General features: G+C 44.4%; 1 protein-coding gene across 1 annotated transcript; it reads left to right on the forward strand.

Annotated features, from left to right (window-relative positions):
- Nucleotides 1-130: 130 nt before the first annotated feature.
- Nucleotides 131-17573, forward strand: PLOD1 (procollagen-lysine,2-oxoglutarate 5-dioxygenase 1). The gene is made up of 19 exons (XM_061348019.1): nt 131-369; nt 4988-5079; nt 5539-5675; nt 6864-7027; nt 7516-7628; nt 9306-9369; nt 10471-10568; nt 10903-11004; nt 11104-11235; nt 11991-12112; nt 12293-12397; nt 12831-12956; nt 13788-13929; nt 14445-14558; nt 14838-14903; nt 15278-15382; nt 15788-15934; nt 16229-16354; nt 16626-17573. Exons 1-19 carry the CDS (start codon nt 288-290, stop codon nt 16779-16781), a joined length of 2193 nt encoding a protein of 730 aa, XP_061204003.1. The 5' UTR covers nt 131-287; the 3' UTR covers nt 16782-17573.
- Nucleotides 17574-18164: the final 591 nt, after the last annotated feature.

Raw genomic sequence — 18164 nt, forward strand, 5'->3', positions numbered from 1 at the left:
CCCCCACGAACTTCGCGTCCCTGCAGAAGGAACCGTTCCCTCCGCACAAGCCCTGGAGCTCCTCTCTCGAGCCCGGCCCGGCCCCTGCCGCTTCCCCGCCTTTCCCGGGAGGAGGAGCCCCCGCCTCCCGCTTCCTCCGCCCGTCCCCGCCGGGCGGGTCTGGTGCGTGGCACAAGCTCAGCAGCCCCGGAGCTTTCTAGAGCTGCTTTCCGCCGGGTCGGTCCCGCAGGCAGCGCCTCCGGTCAGTACGGGCTCCTGGGCTGGAATCCAGGCGGGGATTTGGCTCCATGGAGTCTCCGGCGGTGCTGCTGCTTTGGATGGTGCTGGCGCTGCTTGGAGCAGGGGGCGGCGATGCCTCTCCGCAGGAAGGTAAGGGGGCGTCCGCGCCGGGGCCGAGGGTGGGGACCGGCAGCACCGGCCTCTGTGCCCCGGTCAAGCTCGGAGGCATTGCCTGAGAAGAGCGCCCGCCGCGGGTGAGAGCCCCTGAGTGGCATCTGGAGCTGCTGCCGAGTTCTGAGGCAGGGCACGGCGTGGGCGCCTTGTGCACATGCTTCTTAGCGCCTCAGTTCCTCACAGCTCCGAGTGGTGTGAGAGCAGCCTTGGACACCATCTCATCCCAGTAAAGTACTTGCAGTCCCCTGGGCTGCATCCCACTTTGGTCAGCCCTTCTGCTCTTGAACTTCCACAGTTCAAGAATTAGATAAACAGAGAGCATTTGATCCTGGTCTGGCCACACGGTGACCTGGGATCCAGGATGCTCCTAAAAGAACAGAGAAGTCTATCTCCATGTAAACAGTGGGTAGATGCTCTGAAGAGTAGCTAGGAGAGCAGTGGAGGATTAGGGCAGCTGCAGGATGTCAGCCAGGCTGACAAAGGTTCATGTGCTGTTGCTCTGCCAAAAAGTTTGGATCATTATCTGTCTTCATTAGAGAATTGACAATTAAAGGAGATTTCATATTGTTACTTAGAATATTTCCCTTCACAATATGTGATTCAGGTGTAGTTACCTTTATTATATATATTATCTAATAATAATACAGTTGATGTGTATCTGTGGGGTGTTGGAAGAGGAGTTCTTTAACTATAGTGGCTTAAGTAAAGCAAAACCATTTCAGTGTTTAGTATAGCTATTAAACAAATACAAGTAAGAAATTAATCTCTCCTATCCTGCTTTCCTCACACACCCCAAGTCTTCCATGGTTTTAGTGAGGCTTTAGAGGAAACTAGAGATAAAAACGTAAGTGCTGGGAAAAGAGCATGAGGTCTGTTGGATAGGAAGAGGGATTTGGAATAAACTGCTTTCTGGCATGGCTTAAAGAAGAAATGCCTTGCCTTTTCTGTACCTCAGCTTCCCCAGAGTAATGTGAGAATGATGATATTCTCTCTCGTATGTTCTTTTAGATCTTTACAAAAGCTCTGAGCATAACTGAATCTTAACTGACTCTTAAAAAAAAACCAACCTTCAGTAAATGCAAATTTAATACAGAGATTATATTGTCCACTACTAAATTATGCAGCATTTTTTCTACTTGATCCCTGTATTAATGGTATTTTCTTGGACTCTGTCTGAACAGGAAGTGGCACAGTTTCCCAAAGCACAGCCTAGGGATAAATTCATTCCTTGTCCTAAAATGCAGCTGTGATTTCCCTGTAGAGTCCGAGCAGGATTAAATAACTCTGAAATCTGCCATTACTGAGCTTATTTTGTCACAGATTCTCACTTACTATGAAACTCTGATACTGATATTGGAGTCCCTGTTCCAGTGCTTGGTCCCTACAGGATCCCTTTCATCTATAGTACTCAAAACCCCTCACAAAAGTGATAAATACCCTTTATTATCATTCTACAGATGGAAAAGATTATCATTCTACAGAGGGGTAGCAAGATTGACTTATCTTTGCATAGCAGAGCTAGCAGTACAGCCCAGCTCCCCTGCTTCCTAGTCCAATGTTTGCTTTGTTAACCACACCGTGTTCCTATTCTGCAGCCTTGCCAGTTATACGATTTCTAATTGTCAGCCCAAGGAGTCTCCGGGCCCAGGAGGCCCAGCTTAACAAAACCATTTCTACGACTGAAAAGTAACAGGAAGGCATAAAAGTGCTTTTGGAAGTTTTAAAACGCCTGCTTGTGATACTGTAACTAAAAGGCTTTACTGCTCTGGCTCTGAAATACCTATCAGCTGTACCAGTGTTCAGCAACATCTTTGAGAAAGAGAAAAAGGGGTTAAAGGAGAAGGAGTGGAGGCAGCATAGCTCAGCTTGAGCTTCTAGTACTGGACCGAAGGAATGTCTCTTGGGATGGAAAGCTGTAGCTACTGAAAAGATTTCTCAAAACAGAAACTGAGCTGAATATCTCTGGGAGTTCTTCCCCCACAGACCAGTAATGAAAAGGGAAGCTGTAACTTGGAATTCTGCTGAGGGGGATCATTGTCTCTGTGTTGGCTCTTCATGCTGCAGTGAGTTTACATGCTGCACACTAAAACTGTCTTCGAAACAGGACACCGCTTCCTGTTCATCCGAGTGAGCCTTTAGCTCTCACCTCTCCTCCCACAGACTTCTGGCACTCATATCGTAAACAGTTGTTTGCTTACTTGGAGTGGTGGCGTGAAAATGAATTAGGGACCTATTTAATTTGAGGTGTCTGAGAATTCAGGCTGAAATAATTGTATAGTCATGCTCTTTTTCTTTCTTGCCTTCTTTTATCATTATTATCATATGCTTTCTCCTCTCTTTTCAGCTACTAGAATTTGATACCTAGACAGATGCATTCCTTTCCAGCAAGTCCACATTTGCCCCCCTCTTTGTTGGCAGTATGAGCTTCAGCTTCTCAGAAACCGTGAGCTCTGAGCTATCTAATAGAGCTGTCATAGTTTTGTGCATGCTGCTGTATGGCTAGAAACTTTAATGGCTTTAACATATTCCCTGAGGATATATATATTTTACTTACTTGTTTACACCCTCTGACTGGACAGGACGCAAGGAGCTGGAGTGTGCTGGAGGAGCTACACTGTGAATGCGCTTCATACCTCTGAGAATCTGCCTTTAAAAACTGCAGGATTCATATTCTTTCATTTATCCTTTCTCTGTGTAAGTGTCTAACAAAATACACCTGTAGCTGACCGTCTGTTGACTGTTCCCAATCTCCTCTCTTTTTCTGATGCAGGTGATGGATTTTAGGAATTTCCTTGGGAATATCCTCTTTCTAACTTGGAGTCTTACACTTTTCACTTTTGCTGCCTTTGCCAGGTCTATCTAGATCCTTCCTCTCTAAGATAGAATCATAGAATAGTTAGGGTTGAAAAGGACCTTAAGATCGTCTAGGTCCAACCCCCCTGCCATGGGCAGGGACACCTCACACTAAACCATGCCACCCAAGGCCTCGTCCAGCCTGGCCTTGAACACTGCCAGGGATGGAGCGTTCACAACCTCCCTGGGCCTCACCACCCTAACAGGAAAGTCCATATATCCAACCTAAACCTTCCTTGTTTAAGTTTGAACCTGTTACCCCTTGTCAGGCAGAATATCAGTTTGGGTACACCAGGAAGATGCATCTGGTACATCCATTGAAAAAAAATCATTGTTCCAAAAGAAGTCTGCTCAAGCCAAGAAAATGTACTTTCAATTTTCCAGGTATTTTCTGATGTTAAAATCAGATGGCCAGGGTTTGCATTTAGGCACTATTGCCAGAGCCTATACAATTTTCTACTTAAGCAAAACTGTTAAGATGACGTTTAGCATTTAATCATTACAATGAATAAATCAGAGCTTCCACATAAACAACATATTCCAGTGGTACTATAGAGAAACTTCTGAAAGAGAACTTCAGGATTTAGTGCTGTCATTTTTAAGGAACTGGAAACGAAAATCAAGTTCATGTAAATGGAAGTTATGGCAGAATTAATTCACATTTGTGTATGCATGAAAAAAGTCTGGAAAGCACCTCAGGAATGCAGTAGAAAATTGGAACAGCCATGGAGAGGGAGTAATTACATTCAGCCTAATTTTGGTCTTCCCTACACTCAGTCAATGCTGAGTGACAAAAGAGCATCTCTGTGGGGAACATGGAGCCAATTGCACTAAATGGGTACTTCCAAATGAGCATTTTGTAGTATGTCTATATTTTATCTTCAGGTTTAATTCTTCATGCTCTATGTGGCAGAAGAGAATTGCAGTTTTCAATAGCAGGGAAAAAAACCACTTAGTACATTGTATTTTCTTTTTCTAGCTCATAACTCAGGCATTGAAATATCATCTCTACATAATCTCTCATTTTATATCCAGGATCAAGTTCTAATCTCTACTGCAAAGGAACAGTCTTGCTTGTGCTGGAGTTAGTTTTGGGTTCTTCAGTCAAACACTGAAGCCTGAAAGTGTCTTTGCCACATTCTGTCCCCTGTGAGAGTTCCTCCAGTAAACATTGGCTGCATCCATTCTTTCTTTTTTCCTTCTGGGAATCTTTGGGTTGGTTGCAAGAAAGTCCAGGCAGCAGATAAGTAGGATTTGAAGCTAGTTTTATTCCTGAGGTTGAGGCTTTGGGCAGTGAGAACACCTATAGTGCTTAATATTGCTTAATATTGTACAGTATAATCAGGTGAGGTGTAAGCAGCGTGTTTGCTTCTCAGCAGGATATGGGAGCTCCACAGCTTGACTACCTCCCTTGCCTGATTTCAAATGAACATCTGCCAATGTCACATAGAACAGGTGCAACCTGTGTCTGTCCTTCAACAGCACTGACTCTTTGTGCAAAGGTTGAGACTCCTGGGTTCTATTGCTGGATTCATGATCAACATAAAGAATGTACTGGGAAAGTCACTTTGCTTCTCAGTGGTTGGATTTTGACTTCCCTTTGTCATGTCTGTCAAGTACCTCTAAGATTATTGATCCCTAATTTGGCTCAGTGTTGATAGTAAAGCCTCTTCATCAGGTACAAAACAGATGGTTGTGAAAACAAGTTGAATGTGTCTCTTGTGCTTTCTCCTACATGCAGAAAACCTGCTGGTTCTTACTGTTGCCACCAAGCAGACCGAGGGGTTCCAGCGTTTCAGAAGATCAGCCCAGTTCTTCAACTACAAAGTCCAGGTGATGGCATCAGCCTCGGTGGTTGGTCAGAGGGAATTTTGAGTGTGGAATGAATAAGACTTGGCCACAAAGTGATTAAATAGAAGCCACTAAGTACTGTGACTGGGGCATTTCTGCCCAGTCTTTTATTCTGTCCTGAGTGAGATCCATAACTCCTGCTCAAGGGAGCCCTGCGGCACTTTTCCATTGCAATGCCAAAATACACAGTACAGCTTGTGCTTCTGTCCCTGTTGCTGAGAGCACTTTGTTACTGTGCTACATGTTACTCTGTCCATCCCAGAGAAGGGTTCAAAGGCTAGTGAATATACCTGGTTCATCTGTTTTGATTCTGGAAGGCTTTTTGTTGGGATCTGCACTGGGAATTGTCAGGATTAGTCACTTAGTGGGTTCTGGTCCTTTTCTGTGAGTCTGGCTGGGAAAATGACCTATTTGGTAGACCCTGTGCTTGTCATTCTTTAGGTGCTGGGGCTGAATGAGGAGTGGAAGGGCGGAGATGACAAGAAGCCAGCAGGAGGTGGGCAGAAGGTCCGACTCTTGAAGTCAGCTTTGAAGCAGTATGCGGATAAGGAAGATTTGATCATCCTTTTCATAGAGAGGTAATGGGTTGGAAAGTATTTGCCATGAACTGAATCCTAAGGCTGTTTGGACAGGTTCTTACTAGGAAGAAATTTACTGTGAAGTAAATTGCTTTTGGAAGGTGTGCCCCCCTGAATTCTCTGCAGTTGCCTGAGAGTTGCTGAGAGCTGCATCCGTGGCAGCTGGGAAGGTCTGAATAGGCTGATTCCAGCTCTGGCATAGAGTTGATAGCATTATACCTGTTTCTGCCATGGTGGAATTTGGCTGCCTTCATCTGCAAAGAAAGAAGAGACAATTTCTGTGAATCCAGGCAGGCCTTTCTTACCAGAACTATTTGTTTTATAAGGTAAGGCAGGCTGCAGCACAATCCTGGGAGCCAAGAGTTAGTCTGCCAGAGAAATGTGAAGAGGGAAAAGGATAGTTTGGAGTCTCAATGTCTTTTCATATGCCCAGCAATAGGGAGGGCTGGGATCTGTGTATCTGTTTCTAGCTCCCATCGCAGGGAGATGTCTTTTGCAGGTCCAAATATCTATGTGTGTTTAGAGAAGTTGAGATGATTAATCTCTGGAATGAGTAACTTTTTCACTCACCAAAATGAGTTTAAAGTATGCAGATCCTCTTGCAGAAAATGCAAGTCTGATTCTGGGAGTATTGTGTGGGAATTAGTCAGTTCTAACCAGTACTGAAGAGACAGCAGCTGGAGTGCAGCGTCCAGTGATTGATGTTCAGCATAGGTTACTCCTGAAGGTTTGCAGGGAGCTCAGTGGAGAGTGGCAGGATGCCAGATGTAAAAACACCTGTGGGTTTCTTTAATCTAGAAAGAAATGGCAGAGCAGTTCTTCTTCCAATAGGTTGGTACAGACAGTGAAGGCACCAGGGCTTCACGGTTCTAAAAGGGGGAAAAGCAAGATCAGGATGTTTTTCAGCTTGGAAGGTTTGTTTTTATCATCAGTGAAAACTCTGTGAAAGTAAGAATGGGCATAAGTTGCCCCAAGCCAGTTTGGAATCTGATGCAATGAAAAGTATTATCTTCCACTCTATGAATAAAATTGCACTTTAATTAGCTATAATTGTGACAAAAAAAGTAATACTGTGAGGCAGAATTAAAGTAAAGGGATTCCTAAAGCATTAGCTGTTTCTAGAAACTTAGCACACTGACGTGTTTTTCTGACTCCATTCCTTTCTGTCCCTTTCTTGTCTGTCTTTAGCTATGATGTACTCTTTGCTTCGGGCCCCAGAGAACTGCTGAAGAAGTTCAAACAAGCCAAGAGCAAGGTGGTCTTCTCAGCAGAAAACTACATCTACCCTGACAGAAAGCTGGAAGCCAAGTACCCTCAGGTGCGAGATGGAAAGCGCTTCCTGGGTTCTGGAGGTAAGACACAGAGCATTCCTTCAGCTGAGAACTGCTATGAGCATCTTATTCCTTTAGAAGGGCTTTGGGAGAAGTAGCAAGTGACCAGGTGTGGAAAACATCTGTGTAGAAGATGGTGCAGGCTGAAGCCCTGTGCATATCTGGCCGTAATGGAAAGATTAACAATGCTCTTGTCTTTTGCCTACATAGTTATGAATTGGCTGTAGAGGATAGGAACCTGTTCCCTATCCCTTCTCCCTTTTCAGGGTGGGGGGTTTCTGAGCTTTGCTGATGCTGAAGATGACAGGTTTGATTCTGGTGTCAGTCCATGTTGGGAAGTGCGGTCTATACATCCCTTTGCTGAAAGTTCATGTGTCTCTGCAGCAACACGGAGTGGAGTGAGACTTTGTGTGAAAGAAGTGAGAAGTGTGTGAAAGAATGTATATACAGGAGTACTTCCCTTTTGTGGTTGTATGGGTTGAAACAACTCTTCCTGCTTATTCCCACAGGCTTCATAGGTTATGCTCCAAACCTGATGAAGCTTGTGGAGGAGTGGAAAGGACAGGACGATGACAGTGACCAGCTCTTCTATACAAACATCTTCTTGGATCCAGAAAAAAGAGTAGGTGTAACTAGATTTTGGGATGAGGAGGAGTTATCTGAGGAGCCCTGCTGTTAAGCCTCTATACAGTATCCTTGTTGACAGTAAAAGAAGTAAATCACATACATACTGACTCTTAGTTACTGCTCTGGCATCCTTACATGGAACAGGCCAGTAGTGTGTCTAGTTGCTTGTTTCCCTTCTGAAAATTTGCATTCTAGACACTACTCCCTTGTTCTGTTAGTAGAGGTTTTTATCTTTAAACTTAAAATGTGACTGGGATGGTAAATGTCTTAAAACATGTTTTACTGGAAACTCATGCCCAGATGTGCTGATGTTTAAAGCTGTAGAGAGTGACAGAACCAACCAGCCTCCTCCCAGGGGATGTGAAACCAGATTTGTTCCCTGCAGAGCGTAGTGCTGACTTAGATATATCCAGCCTAGCACCAGCAGCTTTTAGGTAACAAGTCAGATGAGGCCTGAGTAGATTTGAGGTGATGAAGGGACAAAGGTTCACAGCCTTTTAGCCACTGTTGATGCACAGGATGGGGACTGTAGGTGTCACAGTAGGTAGCCCTGCTGGAACAGAGAGGCTGCACTGCCTTCAGCAAACACCTCTAGATCCTGGCCATCAAAATCTACATCAGCCTTTGCAGCATGCCACGTAACATCATTTAGAAGCCTGGGATGGACCCTGAAAGCAGCATTGCCATTCAGCACTGTGTGCTGCACTGGCCAAATCATCCAGCCCACAGAGTGATTCTGCTTCTGTTGTCCCTGCCCAGTTCTGCATGACGCAGCACAGTCTGTCCCTAAGGGACACCACAAATTCATGAGAACTGAGAAGTCAGACTGTAAGAGTAAAGTCAGGAGGAAACATTAGAAATAGGAAATTGCTTTCAGACTGATCAGGGAGGGAGTTGCAAAGCTGGTAAAAAAATTCAGAACAGCTGCACTTTTCTGCTTCCCCTAATCTGAATATGGCCCCGTGACATTTTGACATGGACAGTTCCTTTGATGTTCTCATCTGCAGTTCTGGCCCTGTGCCACTTAAAGGCTGAGTAATTCCACTGGCTTGGCATTCAGACAGCGGATGTTAGCACCCTGCTGTCCTTTCAAGTAAGCAATCTTGACAGATGCCTGGAGGGGCACTGAACTCTTCTAAGTCAGAGCTGAGTTTTAGTCTGACAAAAATCCAGTCAGAGTGTCTTGTAGCAGGGGGTAAAAAGTTTGCACACGCTAGCCTTGTGTCCCTACTGCATTCTGGTTTGACATCAGTACCTGGGGCAACACTTGGGGGAACGCTTGCCCTGTGGATAGATGGTGAGAAACTGTCCTCACAGCAGATGGTTTTGCTGTCTTGGCATTCCTGCATGTTATATGTAGCGTTTATATGAGTGTCCTGCAAGGATACTTCATTAATATGCTGCATATTATTATTGGCACACCCACAACAGCTTTAAAATGTTTCTTTGCATGGGTTTGCCTGATAAGTTTAAATTCGTTTAGAAAATGGCAAATTGTCCCAGATTGAAGTGAAAATGAGGATTAGCCAGGAGTGTTTTAGGCTTCAGAGCCCGAGTATGGAAGTGATCATGGGAATGCAATGTATCTTTGCTCACCACAGGATCTCTTGCAAGTAAAGAATGGGTGCCCGCTTGTGTTCTAATTCAGGTTATTTATCTCATTCTTTTAAAGGAAAGTATCAACATCAGTCTAGACCAAAGAAGTCGGATCTTCCAAAACTTAAATGGAGCATTAGGTGAGATGGAAGAAGGAATCTTATTTCTCCTTGGAATGCAACTGCATGTTGACACCAGAAATAAAGTTGTGGCTGAAGGGATTAAATGTCAGGAATTCCTGTCTCTGCAGAATAAGCTTCAGTAAAAAGCCTCTGCCAGAATTCTGGGATGTATTTGCAATTCCACTGTGACGAGCTAGGTTCTTATTGCAGTTGCCTCTTCACTTGGGGGAATGCAGGTCAGGTTTTCCATCTTACACCTCCATACCATTTTGATCTCCAAGCATGTCAGATTGCATTAGCCTTGAAGATTAAAACTAGGAGGGATTTTCAGTGCAAGTGATAACACACAACCCTGCCTGGGGCTTGCCTGTCTTTCCGCTTCAGAACTCTGTCTGGAATGGCATAGAAAGTGAGACACAGCCAGATACTGCCTGTGAGCACTTGCTGACCTGATCTGCTGATAACTCATTTTTCTAGTCCTGGCAAAAGTGATTCACTTACTCTCCTGCCACCGCTGCCTGTTTTCAGTTCATAGTCATGCACCATTCCACCATTATTCCAGTCAGGTAACAAATTGTAATGGCACGGTAGTTTTTAGCTCCTGGACTCATGTACAGACTGGAACTTGGCTCTGTGCTAGTCTGTTTTCCAATGGATTTTGTGTGGTTGTTTTGGGGAGATGTCTTGGATGATCTCTGCCAGGAGGGTGGACTTCTCTGAGGGGTGAGAAAGAGACAACACACACATAGAATGCTCAGGTGGGAAGGGCCCGAGTCCTCCCTGACCATCAGTTGTTCCTCACTGCAGAGTTTGTAAATGCCTGTTCTGAAAGACTCTATCAGTGTGGTTTTTGCAAATTGCCAATATAAGGCATAAGTGCCAGCCCAGCAAGTTGGATTTCTGTCCAACTTCCCAGCCATCCTCCTATTACTTCACAGGATCACTCTGAACATTTTTTCTCCTTTCTGGATGTGGTCTGTACCCCTTAAACCACTTGTGCATGGCTATAAATGTCCATGCTTTCATCTTTCAGCAGTCATTCTGTAGAAACAAGGCACTCTGCTGCCAATTATCAGTAAAAGCCTTCCTCTGATAACATGATGGCAATGTCCTTTCTAGATGAGGTGGTTCTGAAGTTTGAAAACTCACGAGTGAGAGCAAGAAACTTGTTATATGACACTCTGCCTGTGGTGATTCATGGAAATGGACCCACCAAGGTAAGTGGATGTCCTGGGGGAAAGATTTGGTCTATATTTGTTGCAAAGCGACCCTTTAGGCTCAAGTCTGTTAGGTCACTGTCTTCCCATATATTGACTTTCCTTTTATACATTTATGTTTGAAAAACAGTAAGTGGTCCAGGTCTGTAGCACAAGATGGGTCCTGCTCAAAGCTTAATGTGTAATTGGACCCTGAGGCTCTCCTGCTTTTCAGATTCTTTAGTCCAAGAAGAGGGTAAATGAAGTTCTGATCAGACATGATCTTACATAGGGGGTGGATGCAAAGAAACTCCCCTGCCCTGTAACGTGTAACAATGTAAATTGCCTTTTGCAGCTGCAGCTCAACTATCTGGGAAACTACATTCCTCAAATATGGACATTTGAGACTGGCTGCACTGTGTGTGATGAAGGTCTTCGAAGCCTCACGGGGTTTAAGGTAAGACTAATATCTATTCAAAGCTCTCAGGTCTTACAATGGGGTCTCCTGTGTCTGATGTGTTACATGAGCCAGCACTTCTCTTTCCACTCAATGTAGGATGAGGCATTACCAATGATTCTGATTGGCATTTTCATCGAGCAGCCCACTCCGTTCCTTTCCCAGTTTTTCCTGAGGCTTCTTAACCTTCATTACCCAAAGGAACGAATCCAGCTCTTCATTCACAACCATGTAAGTAAAGCTGGCTTGTAGGAGTCTTAGCAAATGTGGGGAAAATGTACTCCTGTACTCTAGGCACCCCTGCAACCTTTGGCTAGACTTCCAGGCTCTGTAGTCATGGAGTCATAGAATCATAGACTAGTTAGGGTTGGAAAGGACCTTAAGATCATCCAGTTCCAACCCCCCTGCAGTGGGCAGGGACACCTCACACTAAACCATCTCACCCAAGGCTCTGTCCATCCTGGCCTTGAGCACTGCCAGGGATGGAGCATTCACAACCTCCCTGGGCAACCCATTCCAGTGCCTCACCACCCTCACAGTAAAGAACTTCCTTATACCCAATCTAAACTTCCCCTGTTAAGTTTGAACCCGTTACCCCTTGTCCTGTCACTACAGTCCCTAAGGAAGAGTCCCTCCCCAGCATCCTTATAGGCCCATTTCAGATACTGGAAGTGTGCTCTGAAGTCTCCATGCAGCTTCTCTTCTCCAGGCTTTCTCAGCCTGTGTTCATATGGGAGGTGCTCCAGTCCCCTGATCAACTTTGTGGCCTCCTCTGGCCTTGTTCCAACAGTTCCATGTCCTTTTTATGCTGAGGACACCAGAATTCCAGTACTTATCTGCAGTGGCACCTATAAGATTGCTCCATCCAGCTGTAAAGAATTGGAAGTGGGAAGAGCTGTTACTTGTCTGCTTTGGCATTTTTGAGAACAGGAGCCTGAGCACCCTGGGATGAGCCCATCTTTTTCCTTATTTTTCTTTTGGAATAGGAACAACATCACTTGATGCAGGTGGACTCTTTTGTTAAAGAGCATGGCAAAGAATATCTTGCTGTCAAAGTGATTGGGCCAGATGATGAGATGGAGAATGCTGAGGCACGTAACCTGGGCATGTAAGTGAAGAAGCCATATGTGATGGCTTTCAGAGTCAGCCTGTGTCCACACTAAGACAGTCTGTTTCATCTGAGGATCATCACTGTCAAGTGGATGCTACTCTTCTTTCAGTTACCCTTTCCTTTCTATTTTCTTAATTCCCCATGTCCACTATGACTCTTCTTGCTCTTTGTCTATAGGGATTTGTGCAGAAAGGATCCTGGCTGTGACTATTACTTTAGCCTGGATGCTGAGATAGTTCTGAAGAACACAGAAACTCTAAGGATCCTGATTGAGCAGAACAAGTAGGTTCTTTGGTCTGAGCAATCCTTACTGGTCATCTTTTACACGAGGAATACAGTGAGCTCTTTTATCACTGCGATATGTAAAGCACTAGGAGAACATTGTCAGAATATCGGACAAAACCTCTTCTTTAGTCTTTTTTTACAGTAGTTGTAATCCCTGGATTTTAGGCAGTGGGTGTAAGCCATCTCTAGTTTTGTCTTTATATAGGTGCTAGAACAAACAAGATTCTAAAACACCTACTGCAGGGTGCAGTTAGATAGATTGTGACCATGTTTGCCCTTTCTTATGTGGGATTCTATTCCAACAGAGTTAACAGAATTGGAAACTCTGTAAGTGTGGGAGACTCTGACTCTTACAGTCCAGTGGATTGTAAATCTTTCCCTTCTCTTCCTGTGGTAACATCTTGTCCTGCAATTCCTTTTGTGCTCACAGGCTGGTGATTGCCCCACTGGTAAGCCGTCATGAGAAGCTGTGGTCAAATTTCTGGGGAGCACTGAGCCCTGATGGGTACTATGCCCGCTCAGAAGATTATGTGGATATTGTTCAAAGGCGGAGAGTGTGAGTATGCAAAGAGAGCTTCTTACTGGTGCAGTTCCTCAGATGTAAAACATTTCTGCATTTGAGGAATTTACATTGCTGCAGCACATTCTCATCAAAGTAGGTAATGTCAAAGAACCAGAGAGCACAGCTATCTTTGTGTATAGGAAAGGAAAAGAAGTCTCTACTCCCATTTGGAAACTGCTCTATGTTCTCTTCTGAGTAGAGATGATAAGGTACTTCAGGCAGATTTTCTTGTGATCAGAGTTAGTGTTTGCGAGTTCTGACTTGGCTGAAATCACTTCATCTTGCTCATGTCAGTTGTAGTTAGTGTGATCCTTAAAATCCTGTGAAGTGCTGTTTAATCTTCATCAGATAGTCTTCATAAAATACCATGTGATCCTTGATTGGTATATTCACAAAACACAGTTGTTGGCTTATTCATATTCTTGAGGGCCCCTCTCTTTATTTTTTAGGCTGTTATGCATGCGATAAATGCTGGAAATCAGTTTATGCACTTCTGGCTGCTTCACTGGTTTAAATCACTGGAAAAAACTATGTTGATCTCTCTGGGAAGATTTTCAAGCCATTAATTATGTCCCAGCAAAACCACACAATGTCAATTAATTACTTTCACAAAGGACTAACATTTGTGCATCTTAAAAGCTCTGGGCAATATAAGTGGTTTTTCCTGGAATGATAATCCCTGCTGGTATGGTTTCTCCCTACTGTTCTGAGTTGGCTCATTTAGGCAAGCCTGGCTGACACTGCAGTGCTGCCTGCCATCTTGTCCAGTCCAGCAGCTTGTCTTAGTGGTATTTCAAGTCTTGCCCTTCTATCCATGTGTTTCAGTGGGCTTTGGAACGTTCCCTACATCAGCAGCGTTTACTTGGTTAAAGCCAAGGTTCTGCGATCGGAGCTTGACCAGGGAGATCTCTTCCATAGTGGCAAGCTGGATACTGATATGGCTTTCTGCCACAACGTTCGGAATCAGGTCAGTTGAGGAGAGAGAGGCTGCCAGGAGAGAACTGCATGCCAGAGTGGAGGTGACAGGATTAAGTCGTTTCAAGGAATTCAGCTCTGTGGGGCATGGGACGGGGTGAACTGGCATTATTCAATACTCTTCCGGCTTGGAACAGTGTGGGATTTCTGGCTTGCTGTGAAACTACACAGAGCCAGGGACCACTAAATGTGGATAACAGGTTTGTTCTTGGGCTTGTTGAGGACTGTTCTAAATGGGTTTGACAGGGTAAAAGGAAGAACCTAATCTCACAGCAGCTGCTCTGCTCTGCTTCCAAGCCTGGCTGACAAGAGGTACAGAAGTACTGCCTATAACCTTTCAAAGTTCCTCATATTGAGGGTGAAGATTAAACTGAAGGCTCATAGGAGAAAGAATGGCTAAATGAACTGCTTGGGCAGAGCCGTCAGCATTTGAGAACTGTCCAGTGCTTATATTTCACAGTGGCTCACAGAAATGTGAGGTCTTGATTCTTTCCCTTTATCCTGCAGGGAGTCTTCATGTACCTGACAAATCGGCATCAGTTTGGGCACATATTGTCCCTGGAGAATTATCAGACAACTCACCTCCACAATGACCTCTGGCAAATATTCAGCAATCCTGAGGTGAGAGAACCTGCATGCTCAGCTTAGCATGGCTTAGCAATGTGACGTGAAGATTCCATGACCAGCTTCACCAATACGGAAGGTCCAGGCTTTGTATAACAATGTCTCTCAGGTGGGATGAGAAGAATAGTTATAGAAGTTAAAGAGAGGGTGTTTGTGTGATTCATAACGTGGATTTTCAAAGCCTGTGAAATAACTGCTGCATGAGTGCCTGGCCTTTCACTGCCTCTTTAACCAGGCCCCACAGAAATGACTGGTTTGCTTATCTTTTAACTGCAGGACTGGAGGGAAAAGTACATCCATGAAAACTACACAGCAGCTCTGAAAGGGAAATTGGTAGAAATGGTAAGAAAACATCACTCTTATCCATCAGAATGGGAGATTAGCATCAGGACAATGCTGAAGACATTCCTGAGAATGACAGTCGTCACTACTGTCACACTTAGGAATAAGCAGTTCAGCACAACCTCATAGTCTTTCAAATCCAGAGGAATCGTGACCTTGAAAGTATTTTTAGAGCCAAATCATTCTTCTAGAAGTACATCTCCAGCTCTCTTAAGTGGAAGTGGAGCACATATGTCAGAAGACAAATGTCTATCCTCAATATTTCAGTTACTTTCCACTTAAACTAACTCAGCCTGTAATCAGTTTAGTTTTACTCCTTTTGCCTCAAGCACATGTCCTCGTTTCTGCTATTCTCACCTGTCTACTTTCTGCAGCCCTGCCCAGATGTTTACTGGTTCCCCATATTCACTGACATTGCCTGTGATGAGCTGGTGGAAGAAATGGAACATTATGGCCAGTGGTCCACAGGTGATAACACGGTAAGAAGAAGCAGGAGCTTTTTGATATCTGGGTCACACCATCGTTCATGTGTATTGGATGGCAGCGGTGCCTCCTGTAGGAGGCTCTTAGATCTCTCAGTTAAACCAGGAAACTGGAGGCAAAACAGTTTTGTTCCTGATTTGGCTCTATGATTTTGCCCCTGTTCTTAAATGTGAATGAATTTTCTGGACCCCTCTTTAGCATCCTCTGAAGTTACAGTGTTCAGCCCTTCTGATGGTAGTTTTTTTACCTTAGGTTGTAATTATTACTTGAAATGAGTTGTCAGTCCTGAAATTTCGGATCAGTAAAAATCTTTCTTACTCATAGTTACCAGAAACAAGTGCTCTTCACTCCTGAAGTCCAAGGTTCCCATCCTTATGGGTATTTTCATGATTCTGTTTTAGGACAGCAGAATACAAGGAGGATATGAGAACGTCCCAACTATTGACATACACATGAACCAGATTGGCTTTGAAAGAGAATGGTATAAGTTTCTTCTGGACTATATTGCACCCATCACAGAGAAACTGTACCCAGGATACTATACCAAGGTATGTGTGCCTTAGCATCAAAACTCATGCTCAGATCAGCACTTCCTCTAGTTGCAGCTTGGAAAAGACTGCTGGAATCTTCTTGCAGTATGCATATGATTTCCCAGTTGACCCTGAGTATGATGTAAGTAGATGCATCGGAAATACATGATTTCTAATGACGTTCTCCTGCCTTATTGTTACCTTTCTCTCCTAGCAGCAGGATGCACTTTATCACACCCTACTCTGCAACTCAATAGCCATGGACTATCATAGCCCTGTAACTGATGTGCACTTTGTTCTTCTCTACCACAGACTCAGTTTGAGCTGGCCTTTGTCGTTCGCTACAAACCTGATGAGCAGCCCTCTTTAGTGCCCCACCATGATGCTTCCACCTTTACCATTAACATTGCTTTGAACAAAGTTGGGATAGACTATGAGGTAAGTGTGTGCCAGTGTGTCAGGAATGCAGTACAGCTTCTGGAGCGGTCCAGGCAGCTGGAAACCCTTTTCTTACCCACATCTGGCTTCTTCACACTAAGGATGTCAAGGAATAACTGTCTAGGGTAAAAATATTCTTGAATGCATCAGAACACAGAAGATTCTCCAAGTACCTTCTCATATTTTCTGAAGGTTTCCAAGAAGGAGGCAGAGACTCTTTTCCCTGAGGTGCTGATGTACCAAGCTGATGTGTCTCTTGTGTTTCCATCAGGGAGGAGGCTGCCGGTTCCTGCGCTACAATTGCTCCATTCGAGCTCCACGAAAAGGATGGACCCTTATGCATCCAGGACGCCTGACCCACTACCATGAAGGTCTTCCAACCACCAAAGGAACCCGTTATATTGCAGTGTCCTTTCTTGACCCCTAGAGCCATGCTTCACAGGAAGGACCTTTCCCTGGCCCTGCTCACTGCTGACTTGAGTGGAATCAGGGAATGCTGCTGAGAGTTTCTAAGGCATTGATCAAAGCTATTTGGATATTGATTTTTAATGATATTTTAAGACTCCACTACTGGAAGATCTCCCTCTCTGATCCTGCAGGTGATACCTAGGAATATTGCTGTAGAATTTGGAAGGAGATATTGTGCCTTCATTTTTGATTGTGCTCCTCATCTGCTCGCTCTTGGAAGTGCGGTTTACTTGAACCTTCAGTGATTGGTTGGCTTTACAAAAATGCTCTCTTGGACGCGAAATCCAGGTTCTTGGAAGCAAGTCACGAGCTCTTTTTCTACATAGCTGGAAGCTCATTTTCATCCATGTATCCACATATGCAGGACTGGACATTAGACAGTAATTTCTGGATACTATTCCAAATATAAGCCAATCAGGGAGCAGACTCCAGGAGTCATAGCAGTTAAATGTCACACCAGATGAAACTTGGTAGTAAGAGCCTGAAGATCATCTGATTCTTTACCTCTGCAGTCCTTGGAAGCATTATCACAAAGTCCAAAGCAGTAGCAGTGGCAGTACAGGTGCTTCTGGTTAGCTAAAGGAAGGTCCACTAATGATGCTTTACCTCTGGGATTAGACTAAAGAGATAAAAAGTTGCCTCCCTATCTTGTATTACAGCAGCTGAAAGGAGCATCTGTGCCCAGACAGAATCAGTCCCTGTTGGTATGTGTAGATAAAGTCTGAGGAAGGGAAGGCTGAAAATGACTGGATCAGTGAGGAGGGCTTTAGTGCTGAATGGTATCTGTTCTATCCCATGTTAAGATTGTCAGAAGCTCTCATCAATGCCTGGATAACAACCCAGTGCTCTTTGGTGGCCTTGTTCCAGTTCTCAGAGATAGTTTTGATAATTTTCTTTGCATCGAATTTGAATGGGCCATCAAAGAGCTGTTCTATGGTACATGAGGGAGTCATTATCAATTATTTGAGATTGCAAACCAACTACTCCACTGCAGCCTCTTGTCCAGTGGGGTTGAATGTGATAGAAATGGCTGGAAGGTGCTGAGAGCTTGTGGTAGATGTATAGATCTGTCTGGACTAGACCTATGGTTAGAGAGGAAAGGGGAAAAACCTTTTCTGCTGTTGTCTGTAAGATACCTTTACTCACCACACACTGTTATGCTCTGGGGCTGCCAGACCAGTCAGGATGTTTCACAAGCAGTAAATTCACACCACAACTGTCCTTAGGAAGAGAACCCCAATTTTCTCTTAGTTCTCTGTGGCTCCATCTTCTGTCTAACTGTAGATAAAGGAGCCCTTTTAGCTAGGATGGGTCATATTAAAGTAGGCAGAGCAGCTTTAGA

The sequence above is a fragment of the Neopsephotus bourkii genome, unplaced genomic scaffold (genome assembly GCF_033783945.1).
Source record: "Neopsephotus bourkii isolate Nb327-2 ecotype Australia unplaced genomic scaffold, CSIRO-AGI_Nbou_v1 NB_333, whole genome shotgun sequence".
Classification (NCBI taxonomy): Eukaryota; Metazoa; Chordata; class Aves; order Psittaciformes; family Psittacidae; genus Neopsephotus; species Neopsephotus bourkii.